The following is a 24,853-nucleotide window of genomic DNA, read 5'->3' as shown; positions in this document are numbered from 1 at the left end:
ACAGCCCTGCTGAAAAATGGCAATGAGTTCATTTGTATCCTCAACTGTTTCCTGTAAACAGCAGGAAAGCCTTCTCAAGTGAACAATAACTTGTTTGTGAATAAGACTACTCATGAAAAAAAGAGAGAAAGCAGGAAACAAGTTATGACCAGAAACCTGCAGGTAAATGGCAGAACAAGAGGGAAGGTGAAGAAGAAGGAGACCTATTACTCTGGTTAATCAGAAAACAGACCACAAGCCTGAGAAGAAAGTGGTTGCAAGTAGTCCACTTTCCTCTAATGGATGCTTCCCATCTGCCTCCTCATGACGTGTAAAACCAAACAGGCAAGAGGTAGCAGGATTATTGGAACATGAGACAATCTTTGCTATAATACATACCTGGCCTCCCAGGTGCCCCAGGAGAACCTTGTAGCCCTGCAAAAAGAATATATTCACACCCTGGATTATGCTGGTATTATTTAAATAGTCTACTGTGAACTCAATCTGGCGAACATTACCCATACTAGCTTTCTGTATTTTTTGTGCTTGTATGTGGGCACACTAACAAATGACTATGATTCACGGTACAGCAGTGAAAGCTGAAAAGATGTAAACACTTTATGTAACTTGCCTTTTAGCCCTTTTCAAAGACTAAATTTGGATCTATACACACGACATTATGCAACAGCAATGAAAGGCAGTAGATTGGATGTTACAATTTCCAGCTGCAGATAAAGGATCACATTTTCCAATAATCTCTTACATAAAACATCTTGCAAGAAGAAACTAATTTAGCAAGAAATAGGCTAGGCTCCAGGCATTTATCCTAGAAGTGCCATATTTTTCATTTGTAAGGTCTTTTTTAAGATGGAGAGCTATGGCTTGCTTTACAATAAGATGAGGGTAGATAGTAGTGGCAGTGTATTTTCAGAGGTGATATTTTGTCTTTGCCTTATTCCTGCCATGGCCTCTAATTACCCCTAACCTCTTATTAAGAGTTTTGGAAGCCCTGTTGAGCATGTATGTTGTAAGGTGCTTGCTGAAAGATGCCTGAAAAAGGACAGCATCATAGCATTGAAGGGGACATATAGGCCATTTTGGCTCATTCTGCACATGCAGAATAATGCACTTTCAAACTGTTTTCAGTGCTCTTTGAAGCTGTGCGGAATAGCAAAAACCACTTGCAAACAGTTGTGAAAGTGGTTTGAAAATGCATTATTTTGCGTGTGCAGAAGGGGCCCTAGTCTAATTCCCTGCTCCTCCTGGAGAGAGATGCGCCAAGAGAGGGACACGCCACACCAGCCCCCTCCTTGGTGTGCCGGGTCAGCCCTGTTCCTCTTGGAGAGGGATGCACCGAGAGAGGCATGCGCTGTCCCAGCCTCCTCCTTGGCGCGTCGGTCCAGGAGGAGCAGGCTGTGAGCATGAAGTGTGGGGGGTGATTTTTCGCCTCCCCCCACATGATGCAATGGGGCCCCGCCCAAGGCAAATGTCCCCATGTGACCCCATTGCAGCTACGTCACTGACTGCAGAAGACCTCCCAATTTATGCGGCAAATCCATTCCTGGGAGTGAATGGTGAAATCCACCCAGCAGCCTCCCAGTATCAAAACAACTACATTCCCCACAACAATTAATGATGTAGAGATTACAGTGACAGCGACAGCGACAGATTAAAAACAGGCTGCAAACAAGAGAATGTGATTAGACCACCTACAAATAAAATCACGAGTTACAAATCCACAAATGGTAAAGGTTTACTGTACGTACTACTTTTTTACCACCTCAGAAGTCTAGGAATATTGTGTGTAAACCAAACCAGGCCTAATTTACAAAGCACTCCTGGCATGAATTAGTCAGACATAATTTGAAAGCCCACCCTCTTTCTCCAGCCACATTTCTTCAGCAGTAGCACATGATGCAAACATGGTTCTCCCAGCCAGATGATTCTTCCTGCACTGCCCATGTACAACGAGCCCCTGCTATGTGACTGAAATCTGCTAAGGTCTCTTACCAGGTCTTCCCGGCTGCCCTTTAGGTCCTGGGGGCCCTGGGTAGCCTTTACTTCCTTTTTCACCAGGCATCTCATTGTAATACTCTGTCTTAAAAAAAAAGAGGGAGAGAAAGATAGAAGAAAAGGAAGAGAAATAGTAACAATGAAGAGAAAAGCACAGTCACTAGAAGCAAGAGTTTGACACAGATAAATTACCATTGTGTGATGGCATCTCATCTTCTTTCAGAATTCTACCTCCTGCATGTATGTAATTATATTTGTTGCTTCTAACCTTTTAATTGTTTACAGACCAAACTAGAACTTGATCCTTTTCTGCACTAGACTGTATACGTATATTGACTGTAGGCTCATGGCAATGATAGCCAGTTCTGCGTTTTGAAACCTGAGCATTCAGGTTCTGACCTCTTCTGGATGATCACAGAAGAGTTCAGGGATTAAGGGTTCCTGGGCAAGGAAAAACAACGGAAATATCTTTTATATACATTTTAGCTTCTTATGTCTAAAAGTGAGGCAGTTATTACAGTGTATGTTCAAATTTTGAGATATAAACTGCTACATCAAGGTGAACATAATTTGCACTTACTGGACCTTGAATTCCTTGCTGGCCAACTTCACCTTTATTCCCCTGTATTAAAAACAACATAAAACAAAGACTGGTCAGAGTGAAATAAATCTGAGAAACAAACTGTCGATCTGAAGCAGTCAGAACCAGTAAACTATATTTTTGTTTTGCTTCAAAGAAGTATTACAAAGCTGCTTCCAAATGCAAGAGTTATGAGAGAATGTATGAGCACAGGGCTTGTTCATGTGGCAAACCGGGGGTCGACACTGACTTTGAAACCTGCTTTTAGGCAACAAATGGTTTACTAAGTTCATATAATTTTGCGTGAATATATTTTTAACAAACTTGGTAAAACAAATAAAATCAGATTTACCAACATTATTTTTAATTGGGCATGGGAGAGAACTTAAACCAATTATTGTAAATTGACTTTCCCCTTTATATTATTGTAAATGCAACCAACCATGCATGCAGAGGCAAAGCTGCAATGGGGACATCTGGGGGGCTCATGTGTTGGGGCGGGGACGGAGTCGGGGTGGAGTGGGAGGTGGTGTGTGGGCAGTTCATGTCCCAGGCACAGTTTCCCCTCCCTTCAACACTGAATGCATGCCAGGGATCAGGGAGAATACCAGAGTATTTTGCTTTGCAGTAGGGCCTGCACATATATTTTTTTGTAATAATTAATTCCCCAATGGGTGCCACAGTATGTGCCAACTCTTTTCTTGGTGCCCGCCAAATGCTTTAGAAGGTAGGTGGGGCCAGGTGAGACTCTTGACCAGCTGGGCTTCTGATTTGCCACTGAAGATCAATTGGCTATGCTGATTAAACAATGTTGTTTCAGGAGTAGCTGTGATTATGGTGTTTTATTTTCTCTCACTCCTCTTTCCCAGTGTACTTTTTAAAAACTAACCTTCTTTCCCCCTACACTAAGTTTCCATTTTGGGATTGTGCTCACCATCCTGGGTCAGAATTCCCAAGGTTTCCACAGGCTCAATAAGGTTAGAGACTACTGTATTAGTCAACACCAGTCAGCCAGAAACTCTGGTGTTTGGACCAAGGTTTGAAAGTGTCTAAGCAGGAATGCCATCTCTATTGCCATAGAAAAACTTTCACCATAAGATAAATGATAGCCTCGGTTTGATTGGCTGGCCATTACAATCCCTTTGATTGGCTCACATCTATAAGTGAATCTGGGGTGGGAGTGGGGATATTGAAGGTTTGTCTACACGACTGCTGGGATCCAGTGTTGACTGTTGCTTGCATGGTCCTTCCCATAGGCTTTATATTCTCATTCCTTAAACATAGCTACATCTCTTTCAACACTATGTCCTTTGAACCATCCTGACAAAGTCCTGATGGCAATGATTTGGCCCTTCTGGCATAAACATGCATTTTGTCTTGAATAAAGAACTCTGCTTTTGTTGTTTCCAATTTTCTGGTTTGCTTTTGATACCCTGGACCATTCTAGAGCAGCCTGAATGGGCCAGATTATCCCAGGTTTGTCAAAACCTGGGAGCTAAAAAGGGCTAGCCTGGGTGATACTTGGATGGAACAACAAGGAAGACTGGGTTGCTGTGCAGAGGAAGGCAATGGCTAACCACCTCTGCTCATCTCTTGCCGACAACGCCCTGTCGATCAGGTTGCTTGCGTCTTGAAAGCATGTTCTTCTCCTTCAAGTATTCTAGAGGCTCAACTATTTCAAGAACTTTCCTACTTCTACTTGTGGCCCTCATTCCTGTCAGTGTTCTTGCTAATTATCAGTTTTATAAACATTAAAATGTTTCTTTGATTTTACCTTTAATCCAGCTTTTCCAGGCAATCCTTGCAAACCTTGATCACCTTTTGCTCCCTGCAGAAATATAACTGGTTTAATATTCATTTCATATACCATTTAAAAGTGTTTCAGGATTTTACCTTAAACGGTACTAAATTTGGAAATGTCACAAGGAAACCCTGGGTTAGGGCTTCTGATAGGGCCCACCATCACTGACCACATGATGCCTCCCCTCCTGTCAACCTACCCATCTCCCACCTGCTTGCTTGCAAGCACTCTGACATTGATTTTTAAAGCAAGAAGACAGTCAGAGCTACAGTTCTTCACCCACAGTCTGAAGTGGCACAGTCCATTCTATCACTGCAGAGCTCTGCCACATCCTTACATTACATGCAATATCATTCTCCTGCATGTGTGAACCAGACTTCACGACATGAGGAGAGGTTCTTCTGCCCTGTATTGCCTTTCTCCACTCTTATCCAACCTGTACTGAGCCACCATCCAGGAATGATGGTACGATATCGACTGTCATTTCTTTTGCCAGCATCCTAAGGTCTTTCCAAGCCTTGACTAGTGCTACACTTATTTATTTAGTGTATTTTCATTCCACCCTTCCTCCAAGGTGCTCATTCTCCCCTCCTTCATTTTATCTTCACAGTAATTCTTTGACATAAGTTGAGCTGAGACAGCAAGACTGGCCCTAGCATCATCCAGTGCAGGGGTAGGGAACCTGCGGCTCTCCAGATGTTCAGGAACTACAATTCCCATCAGCCCCTACCAGCATGGCCAATTGGCCATGCTGACAGAGGCTGATGGGAATTGTAGTTCCTGAACATCTGGAGAGCCGCAGGTTCCCTACCCCTGATCCAGTGCATTCCATGGACTACGTGGTTTTATCTTATTCTTTTGGGTATTGGTTTTTGTCTTTTAAACCATGGGTCTTTTATGTCGAAACAGTTTTTACGTATTGCAATTCTGTTTTCACATTGCCCTGAGCCAGACATGGGAAAGCCGATTAATAAATCTCAAAAATAAACAAACAAACAAACAAATAAATGGGAAACGGGGATTGGAATCTGGGTCTCTCTGCTCCTAGTCTAGTGCTTTTACCACTACACAAAACAATACAAAAAAAAACCCCTTAAAGATGTTCTGGTTACCCGTAAGCCAGGAGGACCAGGGATGCCATCCTTTCCAGGCTTACCCTAATTTTAAAAAAGAAAAAGAAAAAATCACCAAAATACTTAGCAAATGATAGTAATTATTGAACAAATTAGGGAAATACTGTAAACAGCTCCTCCGATATACAATGTATCATTATAGTAAAGCATGATTTAGTAAAGTTGAAATTACGGAACTGTGAATTTTTAAAGACACTTTATACTGCTTTTCAAAAGTTCTAAAAGTATATGATGACAATGACAACAACAGCAGCAGCATGTTAAGGTACCACAGTAGTTACATTAGAACTCTAATCAACAGATAACAGGAGAAACGGACAGCAAACAGAAGATACACACAATTGCCCAGCATCAACACTCCAAATTTTCATGCAAGATGAAGAAAAAAGGCACAATGAAAAAAAAATAAAGTCTTTAAGTCTTAACTGTGATAAAATTAAGTTTTTTTCCAGCATTGCTCTGACAATAATAAATGAATTTAAATGTAAGCCTGGCATTTTCTGGGCGTAATGATGTTTCTACTGAATAGCTTTTTAAAAAGACCAGTCTTTTCAAAAGGTTTACTCACCTCAGAGCCTGGCTCTCCTGTGTCTCCTCTTTTACTTTGAAAATCACCAGGTAAACCCTAAAACAAAGATCCATCAAACCATGGTACGAGGGTTAAAAAAAAGTTCTTCCACATCAAACACAAAGCTTGCATCTTCCTGTAATATTTTCACATCTGTAGCATCCTAAAATTGCCATCAATGAATATTAACTGAAGCTGTAAAGCTGCATAAGTGCACAATACTTCAGGTTCTAGAGGCTCTCCTCCAGAATTTAGAATTTGAATCCTTTTGAGCTTCAAGAAACAAAACTTCATCCACATAAAACATTCATAAAGCTCCTCCCAGTCCAGGTTCATTGACAGTATTTCATTATGTACACCCTCCTTTTTCAGCTGAGTTCTATATATTCATCTGGAGTTCTACAACTGACAGGCTTAATTACATGTCACGTTTTCTTCATATTTTCCCTGGGTCCTGTCTATCAGTTATGTGCTGCAGTTTCCCAGTTCAGAACACAATTCCAGACATGTGGGGACCTTGTTTGGATCTGGATCTCAGGACACAGGGAGAGAGGGCTCAAGTGTTCCCCTTGTGCCATTTTCCTAACCTGAGACAGCCCCAGGGCTCTGTAATTTGCCCACAGGGGATATTTACTGTACTGATGGGTTGCATATAGGTTCTCTTGGTGGTACAAATAATGATTCCCAACTATGGTTTTAGACTGGGAAAATAGCATAGGGGAAAGCTTAAGCCTTCATTTCCCACATACCATGGTGCCTATCCAAATTAGGTCCCCTTACATTTGGGAGTTGGGTTTTAAGCCGATAACTCCTAGACCTTGCTTGTTGATCCTACCCCAGATGAATGAAATTTTGTTTGTGAGCAGACTCTAAAACATGGCTACTTTACAATACCAGAGTCTAACTACTTTATGGCAAGAAAACAAATATACATATATTACCCCAAGAGTCTCTGGTAGGGAGTACAAAAAGAACATTCATTATTTTATAATATACTTGAAGAGTAGACAGACACATGGTTTTGGGAAATACAGGGTGGCTCCTTTTATTTTCAGAATCACATAACCATCCTTCTATTTCCATTCAAGTCAAAGGGCTCCGAAGGGGGTCACTCTGTTTAGGATGGCTAAGGGTTTTCATGGCAAATGGTCTGCCATTGCATTTGCCTTCCTTTGCAAAGCCTTCCTTGGTGGTCTCCCTTCCAAGTACTGATGCAGCTAAGCTTCTGATATCTGATCTACATCATGCCACTTTCTGTCCAAAGTTCAGGCTAATAGTTCACAGGCAGCTCAATCAGGAGGGGTGGTGGTGGATCTACCTGTGGAGTTGGCATAGCCTTGCACCCACTGGTGCAAGGGGCAAATGTACCAAGCAGAGGGCCTGATATACAAGTGGCCAGGCACTCCTCAGTACAACTGACACAAAAGCCAGAAGTCCCAGTCATGGCAGGGCTGTGCCGACATCCAAAATGGATGCTACCATGGGAGGCCAGGCCAGAGTGTTCCTGGGGGTGGAGCTAATATTAATCAGCTCCCACCTGGGATTTGTAACCAGTTGTGCCACAGCCCTGGCCCTGGACTTACACCACCCTTTTGAGTGGCCTAAGTCCACTGACCCCAGTGAGAGCTTTCCAGAGGCAGGGAAGGGTTTTGATGTTTTCTCCCTCTCCACACCTCTGAAAAGCCAACTGGAGGCTGTGTAACAGCACAAAAACAGCAGCAGAAGCCTTGTCCACTTCCATGGTCTGGCTTGGGTTGCAATATATACTACTGAAGATTCTGTCTCAGTGCCACTTTAATGCTAGCATCTAAATAAGGAGGCAGCACAGTTTTAAACAGCAGCACAGTTTAATTAATCAACTTCTTTCCCTGTCAGAAGTTGCTGCAACAAGAACTTCCTTTCTTCCTGTTCCTGCCCACACTAATGCCTGGAGTAGGCTTGGACAATCTAAAACCTTGGTCTAGATTAAAGGAACAGTTGTCAAAAACAACACAAACACTTACTGATTCTCCTGATGGTCCAGAGGGTCCCGGTGATCCCCTTTCTCCTTTATCTCCTGTTAATTCCTGTACCAAAAGTATTAAAATTGGTGGTAATTCAATGAAAGCATAATGACTGAAGAAGAGAGACAAACAAAAAACTAACAGTACCCAACAGTGTAATATAAAGGAACAAAGGCAATTTATTTCTTATATTTTCAGCATCTTCTATAGAACTGCCCATTTCCCAGAAGGAGGGTTGTGTTCTACAACTTCCCTACTTGAAAAGATCAGTTCAACATAGGAATTGCCAGTTGGGAAGCTCACCTGGAAAAAAGTGAATGGCGAGAGCTGGTGCGGTGCCATAGTTTGGATGGCAGGCAGGGATCTTGAGAATCCCTTGAATCCCCGTTCTGTCATGGAAGCTCATCAGATGACCTTGGGCCCAGAACAATCTTTTGACCAACCTACTTCACAGGGTTGTTGATATGAGGTTAAAGTTTTGGAATGGAGATAAACTGTTTTGGGTTCCCATTAGGGAAAAGAGTGAGTTATAAATTTAAAAAAATAGAATAAAAAAAAAACAGCCTTCCAGCTCTCTTGCCAAATTGCTAACTGGGATTTAGAGGGATTACTAGGGACAACTGCTGCTAACCCTAGATTTACAAGAAATGAAGAAGCAATGTTGGTGGTGGTGGTGGAAAATACCATTAAGTCCACAGCTGCCATGGTGACCCTGTAGGGTTTTCAAGGGAAGAGACTTTCAGAGGTGGTTTGCCATTGCCTGCCTCTACACAGGCTCAGAGAGTTCCAGGAGAACTGTGAGTGGCCCATGGTCATCCATGAGGCTTCATGTGGAAGAGTGAAGAATTGAACCAAATTCTCCGGATTAGAGTCTGCCCACTCTTAACCACAACAGCATAATGTTAGTGCTGGGAAATCCTGTGCTACAACATTCCTTGTTTTCCAGGTCCTCAGAACCTTGAACCCTTCCTTGTGTTTCCTGCTGAGCCATGCAGGAATATTGATGGTTGAAAATCTCAAACTTGTTACAGATATATTTGATGATTTAAAGTGCAATTCTAAACAGAGTTACACTCTTCTAAGTTGTTCAGTTTAAACATATTTTAAAAGGTGTAACTCTGCTCAGGACTACACTGCTAGCAATTGTTGTAAATCGTGCTTATTGTACTATTACCGTTGTATTTTCAGCTCCAGTTAGTGTTACAATAACTGTCCCTGGTGGTCCAGGGGGGCCCATTAATCCACTGTCACCCTGTAATTAGAAAGAAAAACTATTGGAGTTAATGAGAACTATTGAACTATTACTGTTTATGATTTCAGCAGCTAGGAACATGTATGTTAAAACAAGTGAAGCTTAAGAAAGGTACACATAATTGAACAATAATAAGGAAAATGGGGAAATACCGTAAGTAGCATTGATTTCTTTGGCAAATCAATAGACAACATGAAAATCAAAGAAGGCAGAAAATAATAATTTTCTGAAAACCTGTATCTGGTTATAGGAAGAGCAGAGAGCATATCACTCTCTCTTTAATCCTGAACTACTACATAGAGTTGTTGTGGAGAGAAAATGGAAAGGTAGAATGACATGGGGCGGGGGGGGGGATAAAAATGTGCTAAATAAATAAATACAAGTGACTGCTCAAGAAACCATGTAACTTTGAAATCTTATAATTAACCCCAATAAATACCTGTTCTCAACTAATAAATATCCATTGGTCTTAGAATGTGGTTTCAAAAGTTCCTTTCTTATTTTAGAACAGCCAGATGTCTAGGCCTTGGTACTCTATGGTTTCACAGATTTATGATCCTTCAGATGAGTCAATGATAGCATGACACTTGGGCATTTGATTTGTTAGTGAAACAAACCGTGCCACCAGAGGTGTATCTAGGATGTGGACAGGCAGAGCACATACCCTGGGCACCATTCCTGGAAGGGTTCATCTGCTCCACAGCCTCTAAGTAACCACAGTTGAACTGCACCCTGCCCCAAATTCCACATGGAGTTCAAGGGCAGGGCACACAATTGAGTGTGAAACCTGGCCTGACTAAGCTCAGTTTAGCCTAGCTAGGTCAAGCTTTAAACTGCAGACTTGAAACCAGCAGTTTAAAGCTGGATCTAGCCAAGCTGAGCCCACTGTTGAATGGTGTGCAAGCCCCCAAACTCCATGTGGAGTTGGGAGAGAGGTGGGGTGAGCCAGTAGTGCCATAGAAGAGGCATGGTGGCAGAAAGGACTACAGGGTATGGATACAGCTCATGTACTTGTAGGCTCTCAGTGAGCAGCAAAACAGAAATAAATCACATGTATGTGCAGTTACCTCTCGACCTTTGGCTCCAATGACTTTAACACCCATGAGACCCTATAAAAGAAATATAAATTTATTCTTATTTTTTCTCCAAACCACCCAACAGATATAAGTCAACATTTGTCTTTATATTACATTCAGAAAATACCTTGGGCCCTGGCAATCCTGATTTGCCTTGTTCTCCCTAAGAGGGCAAAAACACAGGTTAAAAACATTCAGATTCAAGCTTCATTATGCTCGTCACAGGAACAAACAGGCAGTGAGGTGCCTTAATATCTACCTACTATTTACTGTAAGAAGGAAAATCAGGAGAGATCACTTGCAGATGTAAAACTACGTAAGAGTGTATTTTAAAAAATATTAATACTGATAAGACAATTTAATAAAAAAGATTTTTAATGAGTTATTGTTACATTCTAGTCTGAGATCTGCTTTGCAGCAAATAGTATTTGCAGCAATGAATTTATTTCCTAGTATTTGACTTTTCAGCAGTGATGTGAAGGATCTTGTGATTGCCCTAATGAAATAGGATCTCACAAACTCTAATTACAATGTCATGGAAACTCTTTGAATAATCCTAGTATTTAATCAACAAATAAATTCAGATTATCTTCTTACTGGAAATCCTGGAGGACCTTCCATTCCAACTTCACCTGGCAATCCTTGAGGTCCTGGCTCACCCTTTATGTGAAGGCAAGAAATGCAAATAAATTTTCCACACAATTTGCAAATACAAAATAGTTATTTATTTATTCAAGTTTTAGACAGTTCCCCCTGTTTGCACGGGCTCAGAGTGTTAGAGCTTTAATGTGTATAGTGTTACGACTCATATCGATTTTGTATTAGAATGTTCATTGATTTTTGAAGATGCTTATGTGCTATCTGCACATCTCTTGGAGACTAACCGACGGTGATTGAAAATGGATCCTCCATGCCCTTATTACAGCTAAAAGACTTCTACTACAACACTGGAAAAATAAAAAGCCCACCTCCAGTAAATCAGTGAATGGAGGACCTTAGAATTCTATCAATATTTTGAATGCATGGCATATAGATGACAACTGTGTATGGACGTTCAAGATTTGTCCATAAATCCCCGCATTAATAGGTCAGGGAAATGCGGTATCTGGGCAACATGTTTTAAAGTTATCTTTAAAAAGAAACCCAGTTATTGTTCTTTGTTTTATTCTTGACTACTATTGGAAAAGCAAGAAGCAACATGGTATTTTAGACTGAAATCTAATTAGCTGTTTCTGTTTTTATTTTATCCCACTCCAAAACCTTTCTACTTTTTGTATCTAAATCAAAATATTTGATTTACTGAAAATTGATATTCCACTTCTTACTGAACTTTTTGCACAATCCGTACAGACCCCTCCCCCCAGCACTGCTAAGAAAGGGACATATAGGAGGGAGCGAAATGATGCCCCTGGTGACTTTCCTTTGTCCAGCTGGCACATGAACTGCTGTCCCAGGTCCTGAACTGAGCCATTCTATGGTTGGTGCCAGAAACCATATTACCCCCCCCCCCCGCCCATTTTACAGGTTTTCAGAACTTTTTGCCTCTACATTCCAACTAAGCAAGCTCCCCTAAGGTCACCACAACATTTGTTTAGTGCCCAAGATTCTTTTATTCTTAAGTATCATGTTTGTGGTAACAACTTACCTGAGAGCCAGGCATTCCCGGAGGCCCAGGATCACCTCTTGCTCTGTTACCCTCATCATATCCATTTGCAGGACACCCCTTGGAAATTAGAAAAAGTGAATTAATGCAATGTATTATGTTTCTGTTATCCTATGTGTTAGAAAAATGAACCATTGGTCAAGCATACTTGGCTACAGAGGATGAATGCTCAGACAGTATCAAAAAATCCTAATTATGCCAGAAAACAGAGCATAATATAACATGATGCTCTGATGGCGGCCGGAGGATTTAAGAAAGTGAGTTGCAGTAATAAAGTCAGGAACTGGAGTTCTTGTGTAGTATCTGTGATTACAAGTTTCCAAGGTTCTAACAACGATTAAACAGTATTGTAGGCTTAGCAGCAGTATCACAGACTTTCAGCTACCAAGGCCACTCAAAAGGCTTTAAAAACACAATCAGTTTGGCTTTCTTGCTGCCTTAAAACTGCAACACTGAGGAATGTGGTAAACTCAAGAAAAAGTCTTAGTGCCACTGCTGTGGTACATCAAACAAGATCTCTAAGGAAGTTCTTAAAAAGCCCTTTAAAATCAGTCCTTTAATATTTGTTTGGGGCTTTAAAGGGTAAGACAAGCATTTTCAATTGGACTTGAAAAGCATCTACACGTGAGTAACATGAAGAGGATTATATGCTTTATAGAATCAGTACATTGCCTAAGCAATCCAAACGTCTATAACTGTATAATTATCAAATGCTGGTTATGTGAGAAGATGTGACGAATGTATTTGCAGTTTTGTATGCCATTAAAGGTTGAATTGAATGGAATTGAGAAGATGTGACAAGTGTGGTTTGTACTCATGACCAACTCCTTGCCTTGTTATCAATGCCTTCTAGGTCCTTGGGGAGGCTACAGAGATGCCACGTCTAGAATCCATCATGGAACCTGAAGGAAGGGGGCCAACCCCACACATTCCCTAGTCCTCTCTAGGATGCCATCAAATGAGGGTGCTTGCTCAGCAAAAGGACTGAACCAGCCCTGATGTTCTGCCGTAGTCAGGACCCAGCAACCTTATTCCGAACCAATCTGAACTTTCACTGGCTTACAGACTTACCCTTTCTCCTTTGATGCCTTTAGGACCCTAGGAGACAAAAAAAAAAAGTAAAACATACTTTTATAAATTATAAAATCTAACAGCAATAACTTAACAAAGCAGTCTTTAAGGTGTAGGGCCTCATGGGGGAAGAAGGTGTTCAAAGTGGCAAAGTATTTTAAACGGACAGTTTGCAAAAAGCAAAGCTGCAAAGAACAGCAGATCTCATTCTTAAAATGTAAGTGACCCATACAGAAAAACTTTGACAATTTGAATACAATCCCCGGTCTTTTCCTCTTTTTGAACCACAGTTATAAGAAACTCTAATCAGGACCACACAGTTAATGTAAATCATGAAATACTGAAACTTACTGGTAATCCTGGAAATCCTCCTGGTCCTGGAATCCCTGGGAATCCCCGATCACCCTGGAAAATAAAGAGGCCATAAGAGACAGACTGGCAGAGAAAGAAAAAGGGGAAATAGGCCCTTAGAAATTTCTGAGTCCACATTCACACCTTCTTTTGACTTTACAGGTTTCAGTGCTGGCATGACACAGATTGATATACTGACAACTATGCAGGTTATCTGTAGTCAGCAACTGACTGGTTACATTCTTACCTTGGTTCCATTATATCCTGGTAATCCGGGCCATCCTGGCAGACCAGCGTTTCCTGGTTCACCCTAAAAGAAGTCACAACATTGCCAAATTGACTATTATTGCAAATGTAGAACTCATATATGACTTTTGATTATTAACAAAATTAGATGCTGTTTGTACTTGAGTAATGAAATACTGGAATCAACAACTCTTCTTAAGTTTTATAAAATTAACAAGTGATAAGGTGGTTAAGGTAAGAAATGCATTAGAAATTTGTTATGTAAAGTTTTACTTTACTTACTGAAAGACCTGGAGGACCTGAATAACCAGGTATTCCTGGCATTCCCTAACAATAAGACAGAACAGGAAAAAAGAACAATTGCATGGTTGTGCTTAATGAAATAAAACTTTTTTAATGAACTAAAATAAAACAATCTTTTTAAAACCTAAAGATAGTAAGCTTAGAAAGATGTAACTCTTCCTGGAATCACAGAGTGAAGGTTGCAGAGCATATTGTTCACTAACTCTAGAACAAGTGCCATAACACAATTCAGCTGGCAGAGAAAAACATCCTGAGATGTATAGCAAATGCACAAAGCATAAAACTCTCATCCCAGTAACTTACTTGAGGTACAGCCAGTTCAGATTCAGGTGAGTTTTAGATTTTTATTTAAATAATTTAATCTCCCTTGGTACTTGGAAAAACATTACTTGGAAAAACATTAGAAGGAACCCCAAATGACTTTGATGAATAAGCTCTATGAGTAATGCCTGTTAAGCGCAGGCCCTTTCCGCACGGGCGGATTATGGCGCCCTGGGGATGGCAAAAACGCCGTCCCCAGGGAGCCATTCGCACAGGGGGCACAGCTGCTTCGCAGCCGCGCCGCCCTCGCCCAAGCGGCGCGAAGCCGCCGTTTCCCAACCTCACTTGGGAAGCGAGGTTTATGGAAAATGGCGGCTTGGAGCTGCTGCCGTGCGAACAGCAGTGGCTCCAAGGTGTCCTCCCCCCCTTCTGCCCTCTACCTACCATGTCTGTGGCCGTCCGGTGCGTTGCCGAGGCCTGGGGACACGCCCCCTGCCCTGCGATGCCAGAGCACTCGCGCAGGGCAAGGGGGGCGTGTCCCCAGCCCTCGGCGACACGCCGGATGGCCACGGTAGGTCGGCCAGGCAACAGCGCTCCACGGCGCCATCTTCCCGGTTGTTTCTGGGACTGTTTGTGCGAACGGTCCCAGGGGGGTTGGGTCGGCGTGGAATACGCCGACCCAACCCCCATCGTCGCCGTGCAGAAACGGCCGCAGTTATAGGATAAGGGGTGCATAAATTAGCCTTCTCAAACCACTGAGGATCTACAGAATCCTGGAGGAAAAGATTTTGGAGTGAGGGTGAGATTTATAAATTGTTCTCCCTTCTTGTAATTCCCTTTGAGCTTGCATTTTGTTATTAGTATACTACTACGCAAAATACTAACCCTTGAGCCTTTAGACCCAGAAAAGCCTACCAGGCCTGGAAACCCCTAGAAAGCAAAAGGAGAGTTACAGTTAGAAGAACTAAAACTTTATCCTTTTTCAGGAGATTCCAGGAGGAAATTTCTTTCTTCTTCTGTGGTCCTGTTTTGGTTGCAGTCTAGCGGCTAATCCAACCAAGTCCACTGGCATACTGACTTTCTAAAATGCATACCTTCTTTTTTCGAAAGAAAAACAAAAGATGTAATAAAAACACAAAAATAAGTCCCAAAGAAATCTTTTTTTCCCCCCAGTAAAATATGCAAAGCAATGATCTGACAACTGACCACTAGGGTTAAAATGTGGCAACAGAAAAAAGTAATATCTAATTGATGGAATATAATTTTCACAGACAAAATGAATGACAGATCATATTTTCAACTATAAAGTAACCTTCTTATTCATCTCATTCAATTCTAATTTCTAATTCATTTTATCACATCCTAATATGTTGAACAGTTTGGTACTTAATTAATACACAGGCCAACTCTTCAAAATCTGGGCTTTAAAAAATTGGTTTATTTTCTTTTTCATTCTTTCTTTATCTACTCCTCTGCATAAGTTTGAGTAGTATTAATTCTCAACTAGAAAAAAAGAGGGAGAAAGGAAAAATTCAAGCCACAGGCTAAAGCTAAACCATATCAAGGAAGATGTCTTGTCACTATTTGTTGATTTATTAACTGATTTGCAAGACAACAATACATGCTGACATTTACAATGAGGTAACTAAAAATAACCACTGTCTTGAGGAAAAATGCTAGATGTGTCACTGAATGAACTCTATGAGGTTGACAGACAGTTTAAGGCTACAAAGTTACAAGAGTTTGATTTCATACATATCAATTAATATAAAACAGGAAAATTTATCCAAACTTAAGCACTTTTAATTTTCGCTATTTCACTGGGGAAGTTAACAGACTCTATTGGAATCAAGTGGGAAGTTAACAAACTCTAGTCTATTGGAATCAAGTGGACTTAAAATGCTTCATTTGTGATGTATTGAATTCAGATTTAAATAATTTCTGGATCACGACTAAATAGTAAGTAACATTTTTTTGTTAAATAATAGGTGCCATTGTTAGAAGTGGAAAATAGACAGTCAAAACATATTGAGCTTTTAGAATTTATTACGAATTTGTCAAAGACTCAAATGCAAGTTCTATGAAAAATGTGAAATAGATCTATTCTAAATATGTTTCTTTTACATTAAACTACCAATTTAGAATGATTTGCTACTTTTTCCAATGAAGCTATTCGCAGTCTCTCTCCCACAACAGCAAACACACACAGAGAAACACATGAGGATATATATTTAAACTGCAAGTACCTTAGGTCCTTGCGGCCCTTGAGGGCCCTCTGGGCCAGGGAAACCTATACGGCCAGTTGAACCAGGAAAACCAGGAAAGCCCTTTTCACCCTGGAAAAAGCATTTATATGCTTTTAAAATTATTATTATTTACATGCCATTATATGCATTCATGTTAGTTTGTCTGAAAATGTACTGCAGATTTTGCACCTTAAAATAGAAAGCTGGTAAAGCAGATTGCGAGCAACTGCTCCACTACTACTGTAGAAACTCTACTGCCTTGTGTTGGATCCCTGGCTTCAGCCCCTTGTGATGTAGCTGGGAGGAGAATAACAAGAGGACCAATGTGATGTGCTGCTGTCGGATTGTTTGAAAGATATATGCTGGATTCCTGTTAAGCTGCCTTCTGAACCTCCAGCTGGCCATACCGTAGTTGCAATTTTGCCAGAAATAGTGATTTCAGAATTAAACCTCAATTAGTTTACCCAGGCCCATTGCAACACACTGGTTAACTGAGAGTACAAACAGTGCAAACAACACAGCTGACACCCTCTTTGGACATTATCAATAGTCTAGAATTCAAATTCCATTGAGAAATACTGAACAGCACAGCTGGTATAAAGCCACCAACTGTTGAGCCCGTGGTGCCAGTTTTCTGGCAGCGGCTGAAACTACTACAGCTCTTCAAACTCAAATTTGCATACTGAAAATTTGGGTTTAGTTCAAATTTATCATGACAAATCAAAGCTGTGGAAAATAATGGGTAATATATGGTGTTTAGCCTCATAAGTGTGTGCTACATTCAAAGCTGGGCACCCAGTGAAATTCTCATATAACCATTTCCAGGCAAAGTAGATCAATTCACACATAGTCACTTCAGTCTATTGGTTCTGCTCTACACTGAAACGAAAATAATCAAGCGCCGAAGGACTGAAGGCTTTCACAAGATCTCTTTCATTTTCTGAAAGTGGTGCCATTATAACACATAACACATCTGGAGGTTATTTGTGTGTATGTGCGTGTAAAAAGCCATCAAGTCACAGCAATTGACGGAGTCTCCAGCAAGGGACTTTCAAGGTGCATGAGAAGCAAAGGTGGTTTGCTAGTTACAACTTATTTCAAAGGCACAGAGGCCGAGGGGCTTCCTACTAAAATCCCAATTCTGAAATGCTTTTTCTTTGTTACCTCAAATCAGGAACTATACTTTGGATTAAGTTACACAGGCAAACAAGACAATACAGGCAATAAAAATATTCTTTCTTGACTGGTCTGTGTGGCTTTGAAATCAAAGAATGTTTGCAGTGAATTCTGAATCCTAGTTAGCTCTGTATACTCGGATCACTGAAAATGGATTACATTTTTATATCAAGTAAACAGAATAAGCAAGCGCCCCTGATTATCCTGATTTCCCCTGATTATTCTTCCTTCACAACTAAATTGCTTGAGCCTATGATTATCGGTACTTCTTTGTTTACAGGAAGTGGGGTGGGGGGTGGGGAACACAAAATGGCTGTGGAGCCTCTGTGACCCTGATGCCGGTGCAACTGCCATTCCATGTGTCATAAGCAACATCTATGCCAGCGATGGGGCCACGTAAGCCATCACCAGGGAGCCATGTTGCTATGTCATACCTGGATGAGAATGCTGGTTCTGTGCCGTCGTTCCTCAGGTGTAGGAGCCATGCGAGCACAAATGGCGACGGAACTGACTTTAGTCAGCTTTCTGAGGGTTTTCAGCCTGGGAACAGCCCCTTTGGCTAGAGTACACCTATGCCAGCTAAAAGTATGGTGCATCTATTTGAGGTGCATAGGTATTTTTCACTGCCCCATTGCTTTTTCTCACATCATTGCAAACCTCTTTGGAGATGGCAGGGCTGCACCACGTCTGGCCACCATGAAACTACCCCCTCCGCCTTCTGGATCGAGTGGCCTAACAGGTTAGATTTCTCAAAGTCAGTAATGTTTTGTGCTGTATAGATCTAAAATTTATATTGTGCTTCACATTCAGGACCGATTTTAAAGTTATTACAATAATGAAAAAACCACACTTAAAATATTAATACATAGTTATTTTTTAAACAGCAAATCTAGCATGTGAATGTCTGTTAAAAGAAAGAAATGTTTTTACGCTCACAATCATAGGACTATAACAGAAACTAAAGTGATGGTATAAAACAGACTTTTTTTTCAGCGTAAAATAATATCCTAATTAGAATTAATCAATACATGTGAACACTGGGTAGTCCTAATAAAGGCATTGTTTTACATAGCATGTGATTACTTCAATAATTGAGCAACCTACATACCTGATTTAATTTTTTCGCATATTATGCTATTCCAGCATCTGCCACTGGAGGGGGTACACTGCCATAAATTTGTTAGCCATTATAATTTCATAGAAGAAAGAATGCATGGACTTAAGAGGAAGACCTCTGTTCATTCTAGAACCTTTCAAATGGCCAGAGTATTTATGGAACTGAACTGGGGCCACCGTCCATACGCAGCAGTTTCAAAATATGTGATAGCAGTTTCTGATACATCGTGCTCCACTAGTAATCCTACTTCTTCCTTTTTCCTAGAATTTATTCTCTCCTTAATTAACAACAACCCCAAGTCTGTAAATACTCTTCAAAAGTTCATTTTTTTATGGGCAGACCAGTTCAAAAATGAAAGAAGTAGAAGTAGTTTACCTACTGAAAGTGAAATTTATTTTATTTTAATTATTATTTATTTATTTTTTATTTTATTTTATGAGGCTTTTATACCGCCCCATCCCCGAAGGGCTCTGGGCGGTGTACAGCAGATAAAAGCAACAATACAGAATTAAAACGTTAAAAGCAGCGAACAATATTTAACAAAGGAATGGGAATATAAGTGGCGTCCAACAGCTTAATTTTAAAATTCCCTCCCCTCCCCATCTATTACAGGGATGATTTAGAATTATAGAATAGAATCATAGAGTTGGAAGAGACCACAAGGGCCATCAAGTCCAACCCCTGTAGGAATACACAATCAAAGCACTCCTAACAGATGGCCACCCAGCCTTTCTTTAAAAACTTCCAAAGAAGGAGACTCCACCACACTCCAAGGTAGTGCATTCCACTGTCGAACAACGCTTACAGTCAGTAGGTTTTTCCTTCACCTTGAACCCATTACTTCTGGTCCTAGACTTTTGAGCAGCAGAAAACAAGCTTGCTCCTTCACCAACATGACATCCCTTCAAATATCTAAACATGGCTATAGTGGCGTATCTGTCAGGGGACAAGGGGTAACCCCTGATCCCAGGTGCAACTACTCTGGTCATGTGGGGGGTGGGGTGCAAAATGCCCCCCCAATTACCAGATGCCTTTGCGAAGACAACAAGGCAGCAGGAAGTTCTTGTCGTCTTCAGGCTCCCTTGGCCCTGCCCACATCGTGGGAGCGACAACATGGATGGGGCTGAGGGAGCCTGAAAACGACAAGGCAGCGGTGGCAGCCTGGCCCCCTTCCTGACAGCTTCTGCCTTTCCCAGGCCCTGGGCAGAGCAGGAACAGGCTTCCAGGGGCCTGCGGGGGGCACCACCCCTCTTGCCGCCTCTCCCCTCTGGGCCCCTGCAGCCCAATGTCTGCCCTCCCCAGAGCCTGGGGAGAGCAGACGCAACTGCCAGCCTTCGGAGACATGCTTTTAAAAGTGTGTGTGGGGGGGTTCAGGGGCAGAGCCCTGCCCCCTGCCCTTTGTGCTTTTAAAAGCACGTCTCCAGAGGCTGGCAGTGGCTTTTGCTCTCCCCAGGTTCTGGAGAGGGCAGAAGCCGTGCTGTGGGGAGCAGGAAGGGGGGGTAGGGCTCAAGGGGGCCTGAACCCCACCCCCAGGAACAGGGGGTTGTCCAGAGACAAGTGTTCTCCGGGCGCCATTTCCCCCCACCCCATAGGCCTCTGCATGGCTATCATGTCACCTCTTAACCTTCTCTACACCAAACTAAACATACCCAGCTTCCTAAGTTTGTCCTCATAGGGCATGGATTCCAGACCTTTGACCATTTTGGCTGCCCTCCTCTGGACCCATTCCAGCTTATCAATATCCTTCTTGAATTGTGGTGCCCAGAACTGTACACAATATTCCAAGTGAGGTTTAACCAATGTAGAATAGAGAGGTACAGTAACATCCCTCAATCTAGACACTATACTCCTGTTTAAACAGTCCAGAATTGCACTGGCTTTCTTAGCCACTGTATCAAACTGTTGACTCGTGTTCAGTTTGTAGTCTACTAAGACTCCCAGATCCCTTTTGCATGTAGTGTTGTCAAACTAGATGTCACCTACCCTATATCTGTGCATTTCACTTTTTCTGCCAGGTGTAGTATCTTACATTTATCTCTGTTGAAATTCATTTTGTTTGTTTCGGCCCAGCTCTCTTATTTGTGAAAATTAAAAATAAAGCTGTATTTGACAAGGTCTGCTGCAAAGAATATGAAAAGTTAGCTAATTTGAATGCAGAATGCACATTTGAATACAGAAATTAAACACTTAATACGGCACTATTACCCTGTTTGTATTTTGGATGCAGATATTGCCAACAACCAGATGGGACCTGTGGATCTCTTGGACTTAAAAGTGATTTCCAATCTGCCTAGATCAGGTTCCCTGGAGAAAATGGCTGCTTTAGAGGGTGGAATCTACAGTATTATATCTTGCTGAGGTATCTCTTCTCTCCAAAGCCTGCCCTCTCCAGGCTCCTACCCCAAATTGCCGGGAATTTCCAAACTCTAGATGCATAGATGTCTGCCAAGAAATATTACAAAGCTGAGACCACTGGACTCTAAATCTGTTCTTCTTATGGACTTCAATTGGGTACTTCTATAAAATCTAATGTATATGTAACTTAGGGATAAATAAAATAGAAAGATATTTACAACCTCTTACCTTACTACCTTTTGTTCTATCACAATAGCAGTAGCTTTTAGCTGTACAGACACAGTTCTGAAAAGAAGAAAATAGAATATTTATAAGAAACATGGGTTATTGTATTCCTCTCATTTTTAAAGTTCTGATAACGCTTTAAAGTTGGTTACTTCAGTGTAATCATGACCACTGCTATCTGTATGACTATCAGCAGTTTTTCAGTATACTTTATTCAGCCACATTGTAACCAACAATCAACATGGAGTATTGAATAATAACATAGGCATACAGTGCAGTATGAATTATAAAATCATATACTCTGTTCTTTTCGTAATAGTGAAGACAAAATTCTTTTTGTAATAGTGAAGACACATGTCATATATCAGCTACAAAGTCTCTGAACTAAAGCTTCACTAATGTAGTTCAATGGCTAAAGATAAACAAGTTGAAACTGAATCCTGATGGGATGGATTATACCTTGCCCAGGGATTTGGTGATGGGCAGGCAAAAAATAAACAGTAAATAAAAAAATAAATATTAATTAGGAAAGCCAAGGCCCTGAAGAACATGGAAAAACATCTGCTTTCCATGAGGTCCAATTGTCTCTTCTTGACTCGATCAACGGTCTAAGTATGAATTTGGATCCAGATTTCTGTTTGGACCAGCAGCTGCAAAGAACGTGTTCTACCACTCAGCTTGAAAGATGGCTCCACTTTGACTTGGTTGACCTGGTCACATGGATCCGGTCTACTGTTACCTTGAGGCTAGAATACTATAATGCAGTCTACATGGGTCTGCCCTTATAGACAACTTTGAAACTGTAATTGATACAAAACACCAGCTTGGAGGTTATCCATAAAATTACTGACTAAGGCTGATCCTGCTTAGCTTCTGAGATTTGATGAGATCAGGTAAGTCTGGAGCTATCCAGGTCCTACTAGCTAAGCTAGTGAAGATGCAAACACACAAAACTAGCAAACTGCCTGTTCATGCATATCTCTGTGGCAGTTCCCACATTATGATATGATCTCTGCCTGAGGACATTAGGAAGCCCCCAACTAATCTATCATTTTTTTAAAGATACAAAACAGAATTGTTGTACAGGACATTCCTTCAGAGGAACAGAGCTATGAGCTGTGATGGATCAGCTGGAGAGGTAACATCTGTTAGGAATAATGTGTTTGTTTCTTCCAGTTCAATTCCAGCTCCACTGTGATATGTTTTAGTAGAAATCTTTGCTGCTAGATTCAAATATTGCTATTATAGAGGTGTTATATTATGTAAGCTTACTGATTGACTGAATAGTTCTATTATACCTGTAAACCCTTTTGAGTGCAAGTGAGAAAGACTATAAATGAAAATCACTAAATAAACCCTGGGAGGGAAGAAGAGGAAACAACCAGGAATAAGTACAGATAAACAGAGGAAAGAGAAAGAAAGAGAAGGGGTGGCATCATGAGAAAGAACCAGTCAACACAAAAGCAGGAGAAATGGGATATGTGTGAGGGAAATACCAATGGAAAGTATATGTAAAAACTAGCATGCAGCATCTATGAAAAACTGAGATAGACATGATGGATGACAGAATGTGTTCAAGATGCAAAGATGAATGATAGTAAGAGCATGCAGTGCAGGGAGAGTTGAGCCTGGATATTATTTGGATGAGAGACCCAAAAGGAATTTCAGGGCTGCAATGCGGAGGCAGCAAATAGCAGGATGCTTCCGAACATCTCTTGCCTTGAAAACTCTTTGGGGTCGTCGTAAGTCAGCTGTGACTTCATGATAAAACAAAAAAATGGGGCGGGGGAGTGAGAAAAAGAGATTCTCCCACAGCTTGGTGATTGTGTGGTGACATTTACCAAGCAAAACATTGGCTGTGATTATGGGAACATAGCTTGGGATTTTCATTGGACACACTTTGGGTGGCCCTGCAGTCTAACAGCTCCTCCTCACAACAAGTGCTTCATGCATTTCAAGGTAGCACTGCCAACTTACTTGGAATCTACATTAAATTTATTTATGAATGATTTCTTTAAGAGGTCAACTAAGGTATCTTAACTTTGCTCACAGCCCATGCTTTAACAAAGAAGTCAATCAGGACCCACAGACTCCTCAAAAGGGTAAAAAAGAATTCTTGGTAACAGGTATACTTTTATTCCAAAAGCAGAGCAAAGTGTATCACTACCACAAATTGTACAGAAGGTTAGTATAAAAATTAACACTTTTTGAGGTGGATGGAATTAGCATTCCAGAATGAACAAAGCAGATTGTGAAGGCAACCAGATGACTCTTAAATTCAGAAAAGGGGTGGAAATCCTAAAATATAATTCACTAACCTTACAATGAGGGGCGACAATGTACTCAAAGCCAATCGCCATACAGGACTCACTCTGATAGGGAGGCCGGTGGTGGCAGGCGGCAAGGTAGTGGGCTGGCAGGTGAGCAAGCAGTCCAGGGGTGGGTGGGCAACAGCAGGCAAGAGATCCTGGGAGAAAGTAAGCGGACTGGCAAAGTGAGTGAGTGGCAGTGAGCAACAGGGCCAGTAAGTGAGTATGCAGGCCAGTGAGGGAAGGCGGGCAGTGGCAGCGAGCAACAGGGCCAGTGGGGGACAGCAGTGGCAGACAGCATGTGAGAGGGCCTGTGGGAGAGCAAGCGGACGGGGGGTTGGCGGGCAAAGAAGTGGGCCGGTGGGTGGAGGAGGTGGGTGGCCAAATGGAAAGTGGAGAGTAGCCTTGGGAGAGAATAAAACTGGCCTGGGCGGGGGGGCAAGGGAGAAGAAAGGCAGGAGGGGCTGTCCCCCTAAATGGGTGCCCTTACCCCACCAAGTTTTCTAGTGCCCACTGCATTTCTTAATTCAATGGCTTTACTGCTAGTAAGAACATAAAACAAAACATAACGTTTACACAATAAGTCTTAGAAAGTACCAAAGCAAGCTGCATTTGCGCACCTCCTTGTTTGCTCATTATAAAACTACGATTATGCCATTTGCTTCTCTACATATTGTCTACTTATTTCGACTTCAGACACTGTTCAGTGACACACTCAGAGCTATATAATAGAATTTGAAGAAGACTGGAGAGAATGAAAGATGGGTCAGAACACTTGATAGCTTTTCCCAAACCCATTCGAAAACAGAGGTGGTTTGGTTCTTTCAACAGAAAACTGGAGCTCCATTGAATGAATTTATTTACTTTATAAAGGCCTATTATTACTGTCCTCACTATTTAACCTGTCTTGCCACTGGCCTGAATTAGAACTGTCTGAGAAAGGGCAAAGTTAGCTGACACAGAATAGGGCAAATGAGAGGATGAAAACAGTGATCTCAGTGTAATTTTTTTAATTAAAGTCTGAAAGGCTTAAAATGATGAGATGGGAAAATTAAATACGAATCAAATAAGTAGGTCTAACTGTAGCTGAAGCTACAAAGTAAAACAAAGTGTTATGAGGGTCTT

At 41.4% G+C, this 24,853-nt stretch overlaps 1 protein-coding gene across 1 annotated transcript in view; it reads right to left on the bottom strand.

The window, feature by feature from the left end:
* The window catches only part of LOC125438371 (collagen alpha-3(IV) chain-like), a 69,995-nt gene extending 53,389 nt beyond the window's left edge, over window positions 1–16,606 (bottom strand). The window contains exons 1-18 of the mRNA XM_048506799.1: window positions 16,547–16,606; window positions 15,186–15,230; window positions 14,019–14,063; window positions 13,738–13,800; window positions 13,491–13,544; window positions 13,140–13,166; window positions 12,051–12,128; window positions 11,003–11,065; window positions 10,533–10,568; window positions 10,397–10,438; window positions 9,252–9,329; window positions 8,078–8,140; window positions 6,075–6,131; window positions 5,486–5,530; window positions 4,347–4,400; window positions 2,573–2,614; window positions 1,990–2,077; window positions 379–414 (exon numbers count right to left, since the gene is read on the bottom strand). Of these exons, the coding sequence (XP_048362756.1) occupies window positions 379–414; window positions 1,990–2,077; window positions 2,573–2,614; window positions 4,347–4,400; window positions 5,486–5,530; window positions 6,075–6,131; window positions 8,078–8,140; window positions 9,252–9,329; window positions 10,397–10,438; window positions 10,533–10,568; window positions 11,003–11,065; window positions 12,051–12,128; window positions 13,140–13,166; window positions 13,491–13,544; window positions 13,738–13,800; window positions 14,019–14,060 (868 nt within the window). The 5' untranslated portion in view covers window positions 14,061–14,063; window positions 15,186–15,230; window positions 16,547–16,606. The remainder of the gene's footprint in view (window positions 1–378; window positions 415–1,989; window positions 2,078–2,572; window positions 2,615–4,346; window positions 4,401–5,485; window positions 5,531–6,074; window positions 6,132–8,077; window positions 8,141–9,251; window positions 9,330–10,396; window positions 10,439–10,532; window positions 10,569–11,002; window positions 11,066–12,050; window positions 12,129–13,139; window positions 13,167–13,490; window positions 13,545–13,737; window positions 13,801–14,018; window positions 14,064–15,185; window positions 15,231–16,546) is intronic.
* Window positions 16,607–24,853: the final 8,247 nt, after the last annotated feature.

This window comes from Sphaerodactylus townsendi, linkage group LG08, assembly GCF_021028975.2.
Source record: "Sphaerodactylus townsendi isolate TG3544 linkage group LG08, MPM_Stown_v2.3, whole genome shotgun sequence".
In the NCBI taxonomy this organism is placed as follows: domain Eukaryota; kingdom Metazoa; phylum Chordata; class Lepidosauria; order Squamata; family Sphaerodactylidae; genus Sphaerodactylus; species Sphaerodactylus townsendi.
The sequence above is the reverse complement of the archived record's forward strand: the minus strand, read 5'-3'. Positions and strand labels throughout refer to the sequence as shown.